This window comes from Phyllobates terribilis, unplaced genomic scaffold, assembly GCF_046119375.1.
Source record: "Phyllobates terribilis strain yellow unplaced genomic scaffold, ASM4611937v1 Scaffold_8__6_contigs__length_399053987, whole genome shotgun sequence".
NCBI lineage: Eukaryota > Metazoa > Chordata > Amphibia > Anura > Dendrobatidae > Phyllobates > Phyllobates terribilis.
The window spans coordinates 111,649,718-111,668,506 of record NW_027362768.1 but is presented as its reverse complement, the minus strand read 5'-3'; the positions used below and the strand labels follow the sequence as shown (position 1 = coordinate 111,668,506).

General features: G+C 43.1%; 1 protein-coding gene across 1 annotated transcript in view; it reads left to right on the top strand.

Annotated features, from left to right (window-relative positions):
• PLPPR4 (phospholipid phosphatase related 4) overlaps positions 1–18,789 on the top strand; it is a 182,666-nt gene that overhangs the window by 151,443 nt on the left and 12,434 nt on the right. Inside the window, exons 4-6 of the mRNA XM_073643229.1 lie at positions 6,259–6,454; positions 9,754–9,811; positions 12,642–12,815. Coding sequence (XP_073499330.1) covers positions 6,259–6,454; positions 9,754–9,811; positions 12,642–12,815 — 428 coding nt within the window. The remainder of the gene's footprint in view (positions 1–6,258; positions 6,455–9,753; positions 9,812–12,641; positions 12,816–18,789) is intronic.

Below are 18,789 nucleotides of genomic sequence, written 5' to 3'. Positions count from 1 at the left end.
CTGGGTCAATCTGGTTTGCCCCCCACAGTCTACAGCTCCTGCACCTCATCTTCCTCAGCCTCCTCCTCCTCTTCAGCCTCCATCTCCGAAATGACCACATCAGTCACAAGCTGGAAGCACTGCAGCACTGCCTCGGCCAAGCGGCAGCAGGCTGTGCTGGAGCTAATATGCTTAGGTGACAAACCGCACAATGCTGAAGAGTTGTGGACAGTTTTGACAGAACAGGCAGATCTGTGGCTCACACCGCTGAATTTACAGCCAGGCATGGTCGTGTGTGACAATGGCTGGAACCTGGTGGCAGCTCTGAGGCGAGGCGAGCTCACACACGTACCATGCCTGGTCCATGTGCTTAACCTCGTGGTTCAGCAGTTTCTCAAATCCTACCCGGAGCTGCCGGATCTGCTTGTTAAAGTACGCTGCCTGTGTGCCCATTTTAGAAAGTCACCTACAGCTTCCGCCACCCTTGCCGTGTTTCAGCAGCGTTTGCAGCTTCCGGCTCACAGACTGGTGTGTGATGACCCCACGCGTTGAAACTCTATACTGCAGATGTTGGGAAGGATTTGTGAGCAGAAGAGGGTAGTTGTTGAGTACCAGCATCAACAAGGCCGTCGGTATTCAGTTGAGACTCCACACATAAGACCTCAGGAGTGGACATGGATGTCAGACATATGTACCATCCTCCAAAACTTTGAGGACTCCACCAAGATGGTGAGCGGCGATGACGCCATAATTAGCGTCACTATCCTACTTCTCTGTCTGCTGAAATGCTTTCTGCTCACAATCAAAGAGAATGCATTGCCGGCTGAGCACGATGAGATGGAAGAAGCAACCATACAGGGTGATTACATCTCATCCCAACGTGGATTGGTGACAATGAGGAAGAGAAGGAGAAGGAGGAAGAACAGGAGCTAGTTTCCTGCGCTATAGATGGTACTACCTGCACAACTGTTATACCGTCTGTTCAGCGTTGATTGCCTGAGGACAGAGAGGAGGAGGAGAAGAGCATGGTCCCTCGTCCTCTTGGTGAGGACACGGAAGTCTTGCCTGTTAGCAGTCTGGCACGCATGGCTGAGTTTATGTTATGCTGCCTTTCCCATGACCCTCACGTTCTTAAAATTTTCGGTGACAGTCATTACAGGTTGGTGACTCTTCTAGACCCACGCTACAGGGAGAACTTTATATCTCTTATTCCTGAGGCGGACAGGTCTATAAAAACGGTCTCCAATCCAGCAGAGACAGGAGAACACTGTCAAAGTTCTGGGAGAATTTTCTCAGCCCCTCCCATCGCACAGGCCCTGAGGCGCGGGGTACTCTCACAAGGAGTGCAATGTTTGGGAAGATGCTGATGGAGTACCTTGCCGACCGTACCAACGTCCTCCGTGATTCCTCTGTGCCTTATAATTATTGGGTATCCAAGCTGGATACATGGAATGAACTGGCTCTCTACGCCTTGGAGGTTCTGGCCTGCCCTGCCGCCAGCATTTTATCAGAGCGGGTTTTTAGTGCCGCTGGTGGAATTATAACTGATAAGCGCATCCGCCTGTCAACGGAAAATGCTGACAGGCTGGATTGGGCCAGACTTCTCAAAACCACCGAATGATAGCAGCGTAACATAAACTCAAATCCAGTGTCTTTTGTTGGGAGGTGCCTTTTCACACCCACACATGGGTATATGCTTCCAGATTTTGGCTATTTGCTCTTGTCCTCCTCCTTCTCCTCATCCTCATCCTCCACCACCATATCACCAGGGTAACCGTTGTCCGTGATGCAACACCCACATAATTTTTTTAAAGGGTGTTTATGATGCCCGTGAAAAAAAAATTTCATACATTATGTTCATGAATACCCCCCAGGGGTAAATGTTTGTCAGCCCATACACTTAGTGCATGGGCATTACAAGTATAGGAGAATCGCTCCTTTCTAATGGGAACATTTTTTTATGAGGCCCTCCTCCACGTCTCTTCCAAGGGGCATTGGAGTGCCTCACAATTTTTGGCAGCCCTTGCATTCGCTGCATAGGCCAAGGCTATGGGAGACCCACATCTTAATAATGGGAACATTTTTACATGAGGCCCTCTACGTCTCTTCCAAGGGGCATTGGAGTGCCTCCCAATTTTTGGCAGCCCTTGCATTCGCTGCATAGGCCAACGCTTTAGGCGACCCACATCCTAATAATGGGAACATTTTTACATGAGGCCCTCCACGTCTCTTCCAAAGGGCATTGGAGTACGTCCCAATTTTTGGCAGCCCTTGCATTCACTACATAGGCCAACACTATGAGAGACCCACTTCCTAATAATGGGATCATTTTTTCATGAGGCCCTCTACGTCTCTCCCAAGGGGCATTGGAGTGCCTCCCAATTTTTGTCAGCCCTTGCATTCACTGCACAGGCCAACAGTATGGGAGACCCACTTCCTAATAATAGGAGCATTTTTTCATGAGGCCCTCTATGTCTCTTCCAAGGGGCATTGGAGTGCCTCCCAATTTTTGGCAACCCTTGCATTCACTGCGTAGGCAAACACAATGGGAGACCCACTTCCTAATAATGGGAACATTGTTTTCAGGAGGCCCTCTGACCTCCAAGACTCTTCCAAGGGGCATTGAAGTGCCTCCAAATTTTTGGCAACCCTTGCATTAACTGCATAGGCAACACAATGGGAGACCCACTTCCTAATAGTGGGAATATTTTTTCATGAGGCCCTCTACGTCTCTTCCAAGAGGCATTGGAGTACCTCCCAATTTTTGGCAACCCTTGCATTCACTGCCTAGGCAAACACAATGGTTGACCCACTTCCTAATAATGGAAACATTGTTTTCAGGAAGCCCTCTGACCTCCACGTCTCTTCCAAGGGGCATTGGAGTGCCTCCAAATTTTTGGCAACCCTTGCATTCACTGAATAGGCAAACACTATGGGAGTCCCACTTCCTAATAATGGGAACATTGTTTTCAGGAGGCCCTCCTCTAAGACTCTTCAAAGGGGTATTGGGGTGCATCCAAATTTTCAAAGGGGTACTGGGGTGCGTCCAAATTTTGGACAGCCCTGCCACTCACTGCATTCGCAATAACAGTATAGGAAACCCACTCTTTAGTAATGGGAACAACAAAACATAGCCAGCTGATGGCTCTCTAAGAATAGTGAGGGCCGACTGCTAGCCCTTTAAGAATAGTAAAGGCTGCCTGATGGTCCTATAAAGATAGGCTTTGCGACTTTCAGAGTCACTCCTTCATAAATGAAACAGGATGTGTCTGATCATGTCTCACACACCACATGGCCAGATAAGGTTGTAAAATGTTAAAATGACATTTTCCGGGGAATGCATTTGTCACGGCTGAAAGCAATACAAAAGTGCAAAAACGCATCAAAAACACTACGTGTGAACACAGCCTATGGTGTGGAGGAGTATTTTTGTTTTTGCTTATTTATTTTGCCTTATATACAAGTTATTACCCTGGAAAGGATGTTCCTTAACATATTTCCCAGGAAAATCCATTTGGTTTTGTTTTTGTATGTTTTATTGTGAGTCCGTAAAAGTGGTGTAATACCTCTGATAACGTTGTTGACAGCAGTGACCTGGGAGTCATAAATGCTTCCAGGGGTCTCCCCCATGCTGTCCACATGCCATTTGAGCACTGTTCCCATCGATTTGTGCAATTTTTAGGCACTCTGCAGACCGCCGGGGGAAGCCACCTGAAAAATGCTCGAGTTTCCCATAGACTTACATTGGGCTCGTTGCTCAGGTCGAGCAACCGAGTATTCCAATGTGCTCGACCCGAGCAACGAGCACCCGAGCATTTTCGTGCTCACCCATCACTACTGAGAGGTTAAATCAAGGTTTTCCAGTTGCCTTGTATTAGATAAGAGCTCATTCAGTCTATGCCACTTGTATCTATAATGGTGAATGGGGCCGTTCACATGTCCCCAAAAGCTCGGAGACATGATCGATCTTAATTTGAGTATCGGATCAAAACAGGCAATGCAATTTTATGGGTCAATAAAAAAAATTGGACAGCATTTAGACACCATGTGAGTGTGATCCAGTTTTCACATACAAGAAAAACTGATCAAAATCGTGCCAAACTCTGATGAAACTCTTATGAAAATCACTGAAAAAACTATGTCCATTTTTCTCATATTTGAAAACAAATGACAGGTAAATGAGGGCTAAGGTCTGAGCTGTTTTGGTGAAAGTTTTTCTAGTTTTTTATTCTGGGCCACTTTCCAATGATGAACAAGCACTTTAGATGGAGAAACCTAGTACAGAGGAAAGAGTGGTTTAGCCATGTTAGTGAAGACACAGATCTTTAAGACGATATGGGGCATTTCAAAGTAGTTTAAGACTGAGGTGTCTCATACAAGGAAAGAAAACAATCTCAATTAACTACCCATTAAGTCAATGGCTGACTTAAGCACTAGCGAGATAACTTTGTTTCCTTCCAGGAGCGAGCTAATTTGCATCTTTTTTTCGTAGAAGCATGGTCAAAGACTCGATTTTCAAACAATATCCTTAAAGGGAACTTGTCATCAGAAAAAACGCTATTAACCTGCAGATATGGGGTTAATCTGCAGGTCAATAGCATTACTAACCTGCCCAGCGCCCACACTTAGCCAAACGCTGATGGGAGAAAATTAACTTTATTCCCCCCCATCAGCATTCCGGCTTCAGTCACTGGGGCACTGCCGACACGGGTTCAATCACTGCTCTGAGCAAAGAGAGCAGCTGCTGTAACCGCGCCTCCTGCACTGACTGACACTGGCTCTGCATTGGGGCCGCCTGTCAGTCAGGGCCAGGGGCGCAGTTACCACTGCTGCTCTTTATACTCAGGGCAGTGACTGAACCTGCACCAGCACTGCCCCAGTGACTGAAACTGGAATGCTGCTGGGGGGACTAAAGTTAATTTTCTCCCCACAGCATTCGGCTAAGTGCAGATGCCAGGCAAGTTAATAACGCTATTAACCTGCAGATTAACCCCATATTTGCAGGTTAATAGCATTTTTTCTGGTGACAGGTTCCTTTTAAGGTGTTTCTTTGGGAATAGAAAAAAATAAATAACTATAAAGTCATTATATATAAATTTCTAAAAACATGTAATTAACAAATCACAATAGTTTTGTCTAGAAAGCTAATCATATAATTAAAATGGTGGTCATCTTACTACACTGACAGAAACTTGTCATAGAAGGTTAGGACAGATGCCTGGGAGCATGTGCAATAGGAAGCTCCACTGCTGTGACCTGGAAATTTCCTTATATTATTATTTAGAAAGACAGGGTGAACAGCAGTGTGAGCAGCCTCTTCTTACCTCAGCACTCCTGGTATCTCCAGTATTAGATCAGCTAGACAGGGTGGACAGCAGAGTGAGCAGCCTCTTCTTATCTCAGCACCTCTGATATCTCCAGTATTAGATCAGATAGACAGGGTGGACAGCAGTGTGAGCAGCCTCTTCTTACCTTAGCACTCCTGGTATCTCTAGTATAACATCATATAAACAAAGTGGACAGCAGTGTGAGAGGACTCTTTTTACCTCAGCACCACCGATATCTCCAGTATTAGATCAGACATACAGGGGGAGGACAGCAATGTTAACAGACTCTACTGACCTGTGCAACTCTGGTATCTCCAGTATTAGATCAGATATACATGGTGGACAGCAGTGTGAGAAGCCTCTTCTTATCTCTGCACCTCTGGTATCTCCAGTATTAGATCAGATAGACGGCGTGGACAGCAGTGTGAGCAGCCTCTTCTTACCTCAGCACCTCTGGTATCTGGTTATATTAATGGATTGCATCTTCCTACATATGAAGGAGAGTTTCCTATTGCACTTGTCCTAACATTCTAGGACAGGTTTCTGTCAGTGTAAGAAGGTGACAACAATTTAAAATCTATAGTGATGACCTCCCTAGACAAAACAATTGTGATTTGCTAAGTAAATGTATTTAGGAATTTCTTTATAATAACATTTCCTTTAGTTATTTAGTTTTTTTTTTCTATTCCTGGAGAACCCCTTTAAGGAGAGCTAGTTCACTTTCCAAAGTTGCTCCAAGTAGTTTAAGAGAAAACTCTGTGATTGTCTGGACTATAATTTTGATTTAAGTGTGCATCAAGAATATATTTTTTGAGTTTTTTTTTTTTTTTAAGTTGTTTAAATGTTAACAAGCTCAGATTGTTTCATTCAACTCAATAGTTAATGACTGTTGCATAAAAATTATATTTCTGAATCATTCATCACTAAGAATTTTGTTTGGTTTGCATCCAAGGTGTCCATGTGTTTGGACTTTGCTCCACTGCTCTCATTACCGATATTATCCAACTATCTACTGGATACCAGACCCCATATTTCTTGACAGTCTGCAAACCCAACTACACTTCCCTAAATGTGTCCTGTAAAGAAAATCCATATGTGCTAGAGGACATCTGCTCTGGGCAAGATCTCGCCATAATAAATGCTGGAAGGTAAATAATTGTAACACATTTTTAATATCTTTCTTCTATTGTGAATGAAACCATAACACTAATTTTGATTATTTTTATACACAATGCTCATTTTTATGTGGGGATTGATTTTGACAATAGAGGTAGATAATAGGTTCCTGTTCATTAATGAAAACCAAGAAAATGTTTTCTTCATATACTTGTAAAATGTTCTGTGGACATTATCATTCACAATTATAATCAGAATATATACACTGCTCAAAAAAATAAAGGGAACACTCAAATAACACATCCTAGATCTGAATGAATGGAATATTCTCATTGAATACTTTGTTCTGTACAAAGTTGAATGTGCTGACAACAAAATCACACAAAAATTATCAATGGAAATCAAATTTATTAACCAATGGAGGCCTGGATTTGGAGTCACCCCCAAAATTAAAGTGGAAAAACACACTACAGGCTGATCCAACTTTGATGTAATGTACTTAAAACAAGTCTAAATGAGGCTCAGTATTGTGTGTGGCCTCCACGTGCCTGTATGACCTCCCTACAACACCTGGGCATGCTCCTGCTGAGGTTGCGGATGGTCTCCTGTGGGATCTCCTCCCAGACCTGGACTAAAGTATCCGCCAACTCCTGGACAGTCTGTGGTGCAACGTGACGTTGGTGGATGGAGCGAGACATGATGTCCCAGATGTGCTCAATCGGATTCAGGTCTGGGGAACGGGCAGGCCAGTCCATAGCTTCAATGCCTTCATCTTGCAGGAACTTCTGACACACTCCAGCCACATGAGGTCTTGCATTGTCCTGCATTAGGAGGAACCCAGGGCCAGCTGCACCAGCATATGGTCTCACAAGGGGTCTGAGGATCTCATCTCAGTACCTAATGGCAGTCAGGCTACCTCTGGCGAGCACATGGAGGGCTGTGCGGCCCTCCAAAGAAATGGTACCCCACACCATTACTGACCCACTGCCAAACCGGTCATGCTGAAGGATGTTGAAGGCAGCAGATTGCTCTCCACAGCGTCTCCAGACTCTGTCACGTCAGTCACATGTGCTCAGTGTGAACCTGCTTTCATCTGTGAAGAGCACAGGGCGCCAGTAGTGACTTTGCCAATCCTGGTGTTCTGTGGCAAATGCCAAGCGTCCTGCGCGGTGTTGGGCTGTGAGCACAACCCCCATCTATGGACGTCGGGCCCTCATACCACCCTCATGGAGTCGGTTTCTAACCGTTTGTTCAGACATATTCACATTTGTGGCCTGCTAGAGGTCATTTTGCATGGCTCTGGCAGTGTTCCTCCTGTTCCGCCTTGCACAAAGGTGGAGATAGCGGTCCTGTTGCTGGGTTGTTGCCCTCCTATGGCCCCCTCCACATCTACTGGTGTACTGGCCTGTCTCCTGGTAGCGCCTCCAGCCTCTGGACACTACGCTGACAGACGCAGCAAACCTTCTTGCCACAGCTCACATTGATGTGCCATCGTGGATGAGCTGCACTACCTGAGCAACTTATGTGGGTTGTAGAGTCCGTCTCATGCTACCACGAGTGTGAAAGCACAACCAACATTCAAAAGTGACCAAAACACCAGCCAGAAAGCATTGGTACTGAGATGTGGTCTGTGGTCCCCATCTGCAAAACCACTCCTTTATTGAGGGTGTCTTGATAATTGCCAATAATTTCCATCTATTGTCTATTCCATTTGCACAACAGCATGTGAAATTGATTGTCAATCAGTGTTGCTTCCTAAGTGGACAGTTTGATTTCACAGAAGTTTGATTTACTTGGAGTTATATTCTGTTGTTTAAGTGTTCCCTTTTTTTTTTTGAGCAGTGTAATAATGGTATAGAGAAAATAGCATCTGTGCCAGGGCTCAATAAAAAAAACAAAAAAAAAACTGGGAGGCCATTTTTCTAAATTGCAGTGTTTACACTTTTTTGTTTTGACCAGTACTGCCTTCTTATAACTTGATGGCATAGCACTAGGATATGATATTTCTCTATGATCAGTCGAGTTCCATCTTTTAGGACCACCAAACATTTGAAAATGTAAAGATAGCAGTGTTAATTTAGTGCATTTGCCACCAACAGTTCCATCTAAGTGAAGGAGGTCAGCTATAGTTTCTTACAGAACGGTACTCCTAACCAACCGGCTGTGCAGGGTGTACCGCCAACCTCCATTTATTGAACTGACCTCTGTGAAAGGACGCAATGCTGAATTCTTAGGCTTTTTCTTAGGATTCCTTCTAAAGATTGGTGGGTGTTGCAAGGGGTCTGGCTACTGATGAGCAAATGTGCTCAGATAACACGTTTTCCGAGCATGTCCGGGTGTTATCCAAGTATCTCGGGCGTGTTTGGATAATATGTGTGAGTCCCAGCGGCTGCATGTTTTACGGAGGTTAGACAGCCTCAATACATGCAGGGATTGCCTAACAAACATGTGTGGTGGCTGTCTAACAGCCACGAATTATACAGCTGCAGGGACTCAAACATATTATCCGAGCACGCCCAAGATACTCAGATAACCCACGAGCATGCTCGGATAACATGTTATCCGAGCACGTTCGCTCATCACTACTTATAGCATATCCTATTTTCCATTGACTTATGCCAATATTCTCTGTATTTAAAAGATATGTCAGAGACTTGATAAAAAGTTTGCCTTTATTCCAACAACAATGTGGCTCTTTTCCATCAGGAGCTTCTGTTATTGCAATTTATCCCATTTCCTTCAATTAAGATGAGCTGAAATAACAGACATACACAAGAGTGGCACTGTTTTGGGCAAAAAAAGGTGATTTTTTTTATTTTAGACAACCTCCTTTATCCAAAATACATCTATGATCAGAGCTTTTATGCATTTTGTACCTATATGTTTTTATGTATGTTGCCGTTACTGTACGATCACAAATCTTCCATCTAATACCTTTAAAATTTCAATATTTTCCTGGTTCCAAAAGTTCTTGGCACATAGGAAATGTATATTCAAAGATATTGGACTCCCCTTACCTCATTCTAAAAATAATGCAACACAATTATAAGACATTGCCTCTGTAAAATTAATTGATTTGGATTAGATGGATAATTAACAAATGCCCTTCACATAGGTTAATTGTAACCTGGTGTCTCAATTGTGTTCAGGAATTAATTTACATAACCGGCTCCTTTAAGGTTAAAGCATGTTAGTTTGAATATCTAAAATATGTTACCAAATTCAGAAATGAATGTAAACTAATTAGGGCTTTCTTCTTGAAGCGTAATTGGTTATGTCTCTAAAGGAACTTTTACAAATACACTATAATTTTGCTTGTCGTTTTTGGCAGGAAATCATTCCCTTCTCAACATGCCACCCTGGCAGCCTTTGCAGCTGTTTACATTTCTGTAAGTAGATATTTTTTTTACTAATTTAGACCCAAATGCAATTTTACTTCTCCACCTTAAATATATACTGTCTTGCTTATCCAACACTGATGGCCAGTTCATTAGAGACAACAATCTAGTAGCATGTTGGACCTCCATTGGTCATCAGAACCACAGAAATTCATCATGGCATGGATTTCAGTAGTTTTCAATATTGTTGAGCAGGAATCTTGGCCCAAATAGACAGAGTAACAGAGTACCTTCACACAATTTGCCAAGATTGTTCTACGGGATTAGGAAATGGGGACAGTGAAGGCCAAGGAATTCAAGGAAAAGTGGCTTTCATGTTCTAAATGACCCATGTGGCATGGCATAATATCCTGCTGAAAGTGTCCTTCTGCCATAGGTTAGACAGCTGCCATGAAGAGAGGAACTTGGTTGACCACAATGCTTAGATAAGTCATGCTGTCCAATTGTCCATCCAACCATATCAGAGGAACCAATGTGTGTTTAGAAAACATTCCCAATTACACCCCATCACCAGCCTGCAGTGTTGAGACCAAACCGGAGGTGTTCAAGGATTCTTCCTGCTTGTGCCCAGAACCTGTCCTTTTAGATCAAGAAACCACTTACTTTGAAAATGGCTCTGCTGATCCCATAGAAGGAGATCTGATCTCCACATTGGAACAGTCAGATCTTGAAGCTGATGTGTTAAAATCAGGAAAAAGGAAAGTTTAAGGATCTGAATTTGGCACTGGTCAATCTGTAAGTTTCTGATTCACTGTTTTTCTTCAATAATGATCCAATACTCCACAACTGCTACTAGATTCACCACATCAGCCCACCATTTAATAACAGCAACAGTTGACAAGAGCCATACAGCTTCTGAGGAATGGGGTGACGGAGAAAGTCAGTGCCATTAAATTGCATTCATAATCATTTTTGGAGATGAAAAGTGTACTGCACTACTTTTAAACTTTACCTATCTCTCGCCATTCATTCATAGGATGGATACAACTATTTGTAGAAGGACCAAATAGTGATGATTAGATAACTGGTACAGAGCATTTCCAAAAAGACAGGTTCTTCATAAAAAAAGTATTTTCTAATAGCAGCGGCAGTCCATTAGCAAGATAATGCACTCTTCCGCACTGGAAAATTTGTGCAGGAATGGTTTGAGGAACATGACAAAGAGTTCAAGGTTTTGATTTGGCCATTTGGCCTCCAAATGTTCCAGGAGTCATTGGAATAAAACATCAATGGGATGTGCTGGAATATTAGATCCTGGACCATGGAGACCTCAGCTCTTTACTTACTTGAAGGCTTAAAATTGCTTAACTGGGACCAGGGGGGGGGGGGACTACATATCTGCAATGTATACAACATATACAATAAAAATCAACACAATGTTAATGTTTTACAGAAAACTCAAGTCATTTGGTAGTCTTTGTAAACCTGTCAAGGACGTTCTGTAAAACAGCATATTTTGCATATGAAATACTTCGATAACTTCAGAAGCAATACAAAATCAGACATTGATTGACATGATAACAAGCTTTTAACTGTGCTGAAAATACATCTATTCCCTCCTACAGATGGAACAGCTGAAACAGAAGAGGCAGGCAGCCAAACCTACTAACCATCAATTAATTCTTCATATTCTGCCCACTCCTACACATTAACCCACAGTGTACCAGAGCCAAGACTTATAAACTGTTGATTAAAAATATTTGACTATATATGTTCTTATGTTTAGATCTTGTGTACAAGTTATTCTTATAGATCCTACTCTATCACTCCATCACTATTACATGATACACTGTATAAATTAGGAATAAGTAAACTATGGACTAAATCAAAGAAAAAGGAAAACTTGTGCTACTTTTTCCCATTCATTTTAGTTGGCATTAACAACAAATATTTATAATGTTGATCTTATGTACTGTGCAATTTTTTGTGAAAGTTTTTTTTCCCCACAGGTATTTTTAGTAGGATAACAGTGGGGAATTGAATTCTACTTTAATTTTAAAAAAATCTGCCTTTTGGAGATGACAGATATTTTGTAATTCTCTCAACATGAATTCACCAAAGTGTCAGCCTGCTGCGGCCACCATCTTGCTAAACAGTAGAGGGTCGGCAAAAGATTGTAAAGAAAAAAAAAACAATCTCATCACTTGCCTCTCCAGCCAGCCCCGCTGCTCCTTGTCCACTGTCCAGTTCTCCGCACTTCCTTTGTGCCACATCTCTGGCCCAGTGTTCTCTCTAAACTGAGACTTCTGGAAGTGAACAGGTGGTCCTGGTGTTCACTTTCAGCTGGGATTTTCTGCTGTGAGCAGGCCCCAAAGGTCACATGAACAATGATCTCAAGGCCCTGTTCCCGGATGAAAGTCCTGGCTTTGAGAGAACGCAAGACCGGAAATGCGGCATGATGGAGGCGTGGAGAAACAAAAAGTGGGTAAGGAGCAGGTGCGATGGCCAAAGAGGTGGGTGGTGAGGTGAGTATAGGGTTCTTTTTTTTTACATCTTATGTTTATTATGCTCCATAAGCTCATAACAGGGAACCTTAATTTCATGTAGAATAACTTCACTGCTAATCAAATTACTTAGTAAAATCCGTGCTATTTGGCAAATTCAAATTTTGTTAACTTCACTCATCTCTAACAGTGAGTATAGGGAAATCGGAGAAGCTGGCAGCTACTTTAAGTTATTTGCAGTAGGAATAAAAGTAGGGGAATCCAGGGAGACTGAAAATCATTTTTATGGGGTTTTTTTGTAGTCGTTTAACATCAGCTATAAACTCTGTTTTACAAGCGCACATTATAGCTTTAGCATATTTTTCTTCACTTTTCAGATGTATTTCAATGCGACACTTACAGATTCCTCAAAACTGCTGAAGCCATTGCTTGTGTTCTCTTTTATAATTTGTGGGATTATATGTGGACTTACTCGTATCACCCAGTATAAGAATCATCCAATAGATGTTTACAGCGGCTTTCTCCTGGGTGGAGGAATAGCAGTCTATCTGGTAAGTATTAACAGTGGTTTATATGCTATGCATGCACCTATTTAATATATACTGTATATGTTCATATTGTTTCTATCTTAGGTTTTGTCTATTTAATATATACGCTCCTAAACACTGAGATAGCAGCACTAAGAAGTAAACGTTGTGAAATGAAGGAAATCCCAGGGTGGACAGACATATTAATGATATGCAATTGATGAAAAAATGGAAACAAAATTTTCAAAGTGTCTCAATTTATTCAGTATCGAGTATGAGCTCCATGTACAGAAATCCTTGCACTTAGTCTTGGCTGCTATCAATGAGGTTATTCATTGTTGTGTGAGGACTGTTCTGCCACACTGAATGCACTTGGGCAAATCATCAAGATCCGCTGCTGGCAGCTCCTTTGTAATTGCCGACCAATGTTGTCCCAGATGTGCTCGATGGGAGACAAGTCCGGAGACGCTGCAGGTCATGGTAGAACGTTTAGGTCACGCAGGCTGCTCACAGCAGCACAAACATGTAGCCTTGAGTTGTCATGTTGACAAGGTGTTTATACTTGATACTGAAAAAATCAAGATGTACTGAAAATTTTGTTTCCATTTTTCATCATTTGCATATCACTAACTTGTCTATTCATCCTGTGAATTCCATAATCCCATGACTTTTTCTTCTTGGAGTAGCAATTTCAATGCTGAGGAAAGTATTTTAGGGCTACTTTCAAAAAACTTTTTGCAGTGTCAGTTTAACAAATGTGTCATAAAGCTTCCAGTGCATACATTAAATGCATTATTAGGCCACCATTTACTTAAAATAGACGAGATAAATATATTTTGGCTTATATCAGGCTGATATATGTCAGTTTTTTTCTTCTGTATGGAATTTACCGTACAAAGACGTCTAGTAACAATAAAAAAACTGCATGTTCTTTTTCAGATGTGAATTTATAGATTATACAGGTCCCTGTCAACCTATTAGTGCTATATGTCTAAACTAATATGCATCAGGTGATGCTTCCCACATTAATAGGATGCGTCATCTTTCCTTATCTTTAATTAGATTTTCTTCACATTTCCTTAGGTTAGTGGCACAACGTAACCAGCTATGAAAACTAAAGATAAAGAACTTACTCTATATCATACCTGTACCCATAAATGGGCATCAAAGATGCAACCTTGCTAAGATGCAGAAGATCTTCTGCAAATAAAGATGTGTTGGCAGTAAAAATGCTGTGCAAAACATGGGTGTTTATGCCTCATCTTTCCCAGTTTATCCTGTCATATTACAAGGCTCGTTAAAGGGTCGATATTGTCTTGTAGGATTGCTGCTTCCAATAGGTGGCACTAGAATTCTAGTCCTCTTCCTCTCTAAAGAGACAATTTGCATATTTAATTTACTAGAAGAACATGCAAGGCGTTTAAGCCTCATCATTCTAGCATGTCACTCTCCATAAGGAGAAAACTTACCCCTTTTATCTCAATCTTAGCCCCTCACCCAGCCAAATCAGATCTCATACTTTGCATTGACGAGGGGCAATACCTCAAAACACTGTGTCTGCAAATTGAGATTCTGTTTTGGCTTTTATCCTAAGTCATATTACAAGGCTCGTTAAAGGGTCGATATTGACTTGTAGGATTGCTACTTCCAATAGGTGGCACTAGAGTTCTTCTCTGAAGAGACAATTTGCATAATTACAGTGGGTACGGAAAGTATTCAGACCCCTTTAAATTTTTCACTCTTTGTTTCATTGCAGCCATTTGGTAAATTCTAAAAAGTTCATTGCTTTTTCTCATTAAAGTACACTCTGCACCCCATCTTGACTGAAAAAAAAACAGAAATGTAGAAAATTTTGGGAAATTTATTAAAAAAGAAAAACTGAAATATCACATGGTCATTAGTAGTCAGACCCTTTGTTCAGTATTAAGTAGAAGCACCCTTTTGAGCTAGTACAGCCATGAGTCTTCTTGGGAATGATGCGACAAGTTTTTTACACCTGGATTTGGGGATCCTCTGCCATTCTTCCTTGCAGATCCTCTCCATTTCCGTCAGGTTGGATGGTGAACGTTGGTGAACAGCCATTTACAGGTCCCTCCAGAGATGCTCAATTGGGTTTATGTCAGGGCTTTGGCTGGGCCAGTCAAGAATGGTCACAGAGTTGTTCTGAAGCCACTCCTTTGTTATTTTAGCTGTGTGCTTAGAGTCATTGTCTTGTTGGAAGGTGAACCTTCAGCCAAGTCTGAGGTCCAGAGCACTCTGGAAGATGTTTTCATCCAGGATATCTCTGTACTTGGCCGCATTCATGTTTCCTTCAATTGCAACCAGTCATCCTGTCCCTGCAGCTGAAAAACACCCCCATAACATGATGCTGCCACTACCATGCATGTTTCACTGTTGGGTTTGTATTGGGCCGGTGATGAGCAGTGCCTGGTTTTCTCCACACATATCGCTTAGAATTATCACCAAAAAGTTCTATCTTCGTCGCATCAGACCAGAGAATTTTATTTCTCATAGTCTGGGAATCTTTCAGGTGTTTTTGAGCAAACTCTATGCGGGCTTTCATATGTCTTGCACTGAGAGGCTTCCATCTGGCCACTCTGCCATAAAGGCCCGACTGGTGGAGGGCTGCAGTGATAGTTGACTTTGTGGAACTTTCTCCCATTTCCCTACTGCATCTCTGGAGCTCAGCCACAGTGATCTTGGGGTTTTTCTTTACCTATCTCACCAAGACTATTCTCCCACGATTGCTCAGTTTGGCTGGACAGCCAGGTCTAGGAAGACTTGTGGTGGTCCCAAACTTCTTCCATTTAAGGATTATGGAGGCCACTGTGCTCTTAGGAACCTTGAGTAATGCAGAAATTCTTTTGTAACCTTGGCCAGATCTGTGCCTTGCCACAATTCTGTCTCTGAGCTCCTTTGGCAGCTCCTTTGAGCTCATGATTCTCATTTGGTCTGACATGCACTGTGAGCTGTGAGGTCTTATATAGACAGGTGTGTGCCTTTCCAAATCAAGTCCTATCAGTTTAATTAAACACAGCTGGACTCCAATGAAGGAGTAGAACCATCTCAAGGAGGATCACAAGAAAATGGACAGCATGTGACTTAAATATGAGTGTCTGAGCAATGGGTCTGAATACTTATGACCATGTGATATTTCAGTTTTTATTTTTTAATAAATTTGCAAAAATCTCTACATTTCTGTTTTTTTCAGTCAAGATGGGGTGCAGAGTGTACTTTAATGAGAAAAAAATGAACTTTTTAGAATTTACCAAATGGCTGCAATGACACAAAGAGTGAAAAATTTAAAGGGGTCTGAATACTTTCTGAAACAAACACCAAATTGCTCAAAGAGCAAATAAATCCCCACTATTAAGGGACATTAAAACTTTACCTTTATTTCATTATTCATTAAAAGGTCAAACGTATAATTAAAATAATATCAGCATAGGTTGCCTCTCTCACTTATTATTAAGGAACCATTAGGTGTCCATTTCATTGGTAGCAATTCTCCTTATACATATCTAAATATTCTAGTCGCAGCTGCAGTCTGCATTTTTGATTATAGGATATCTTCACTATTGCTTAATAGTGTTGAGCGAGCACTAAAATGCTCGGGTGCTCGAAGCTCGGGCAGAGCTCATCGTGATACTCGGGTGCTTGACCAGAGCAATGAGTCCAATGTTAGTCTATGGGAGACCCGAGCATTTTTGCGGCGGCACCCCTGGCAGTCTGTAGAAATCCTAAAAAGTGCCCAAAACGATAGTGATAGTGCTCAAAACACATGGGAACAGCATGGGCATCGCCCCAGGAAGCATTTCTGACCCCCAGGTCACTGCTGTCAACAACATGGTCAGAGGTATTAAGCCACTTTTACGGGCTCACAATAAAACGTTCAAAGATGAAACTGAAACGGTTTTCCTGTGAAATATGTTAAGGAACTTCCTTTCCAGGGTAAAGACTTGTGTATAAGGTAAAATAAATAACCAAAAACAAAAATACTCCTCCACACCTTCGGCTATGTTCACAAGAAGCATTTTTTATGCGTTTTTGCACTTTTGTATTGCTTTCAACTGTGACAAATGCATTCACCGGGAAATGTCATTTTAACATTTTACAATCTTATCTGGCCATGTGCTGTGTGACACATGCATACAGTGCTGAAAAGACATGGGAACAGCATGGGGAAGACCCCTGGAAGCATCTCTGACACCCAGGTCACTGCCTAAAAGTGTGCCCATCAGAAGTGATCCTTGCCGCATCAAAAGAGGCAGACTTGCAACTATCCCCGTGCAAGTCCTTGTCCCAGGGCAGTGTTCAATTGTATCTCCCCATTCCTTGCAATGCAAGCGCAACTATGAATGCCACCCACCCAACCCCAGGCTGCAATACCATACTGCTAGCTTGCACTTGAAATGGGGCCTTTTAGTTTGGAGGAGGCTGAAGCTGGCCACTACCTCATGGCTGCTTTGGCAGCAAGGTATCTATACTCAGTCCCCAGCCGCCCGACGGCCGGCTGTCCACGCTCGGTCCCCAGCCGCCAGGGGGCGGCCGGGTGTCCATAAACAGTCCCTAGCCACCCCTATTTCTCCTTGGAAGTTCCCCCCACACTTTTCTTAGCCCGGCCTGCTTTAGGGCAGCATTGGCCGAGCCCACCAGAGAACGAGACTCCTCCGGTGGGCCCTGGCTTCTCCATCAGGTGAGTTGAGAATGCCAAGGTGAGGAGCATGATGATGATGATAGAAGTTAGCATCTGCTTTGTTTTCTTGGAATGCAAGCGTAAGTGTGCAACCTGCCACCCACCCACCCCCAGGCTGCAATACCATACTGCTAGCTTGCACTTGAAATGGGGACTTTTAGTTTGGAGGAGGCCAAAGCTGGCCACTACCTCATGGCTGCTTTGGCAACGAGGTATCCATGCTCAGTCCCCAGCCGCCCGGCGGCCGGATGTCCACGCTCGGTCCCCAGCCACCAGGAGACGGCCGGGTGTCCATACTCGGTCCCAAGCCACCCCGCGGCCGGGAGTCCACACACGGTCCCCAGCCGCCTGGGGGCGGCCGGGTGTCCATAAACGGTCCCCAGCTGCCCCTATTTTTCCTTGGAAGTTCCCCCCACACTTTTCTTTGCCCGGCCTGCTTTAGGGCAGCATTGGACGAGCCCACCAGAGAACCAGACTCCTCCGGTGGGCCCTGGCTTCTCCATCAGGGGAGTTGAGAGGGCCAAGGTGAGGAGCATGATGATGATGATAGAAGTTAGCATCTGCTTTGTTTTCTTGGAATGCAAGCGCATGTATGTAGTAGCAGCTAGGCCTGAGGTGGTCAGCGTTTTGGCGCATATCCTACCTCCTCCGAGGATTGCTGGATGTTTTCCTGCTACTATCCCAGTTCTATGACTCCCGTTAAAACAAAGCTTCAGGTGATGAATGATGGATGAGGTGGTGGCAAAGGAGAAAGAGCAGGAGGAACAGGGACCATTCACATCAATATCAGGCCAGTCAACCATACATGTCTTGTAGGATATGTTTCTGTACCAAAAGGAGAAGTTCGGCTACACAGTTCTAGGGCATGCAGTGAGTGCAATGCCTACCAAAAATTTCGAGGCACTTCAATGCCCCTTGGAAGTGACATGGAGGTCTGAGGGCCTTAACTAAACGTTTTTTCCATTTATAGCAACTGGGTCTCCTGTGCACTGTTGGCCTAAGCAGTGAATGGAAGGCTTTCCAAAAATTATGAGGAACTGCAATGCCCCTTGAAACAGATGTGGATTACAGCATACTAAAAACCTTCTACCAATTATTGGGGAGTGGGTCTCCCTTAGTGTTCGCCTATGCATTGAAAAACAAAAGCTGACTAAAATTAGGAGGAAATGCAATGCCCGTTGGAAGAATGGTGGAGGTCGCAGTGGAATAAAAAGACAATATCAATGCCCCTTGGAAAAGTGGTGGAGGTCGCAGTAGCTTAACAAGACGGTTTTAATGCCCCTTGTAAGAGACATGGAGGTC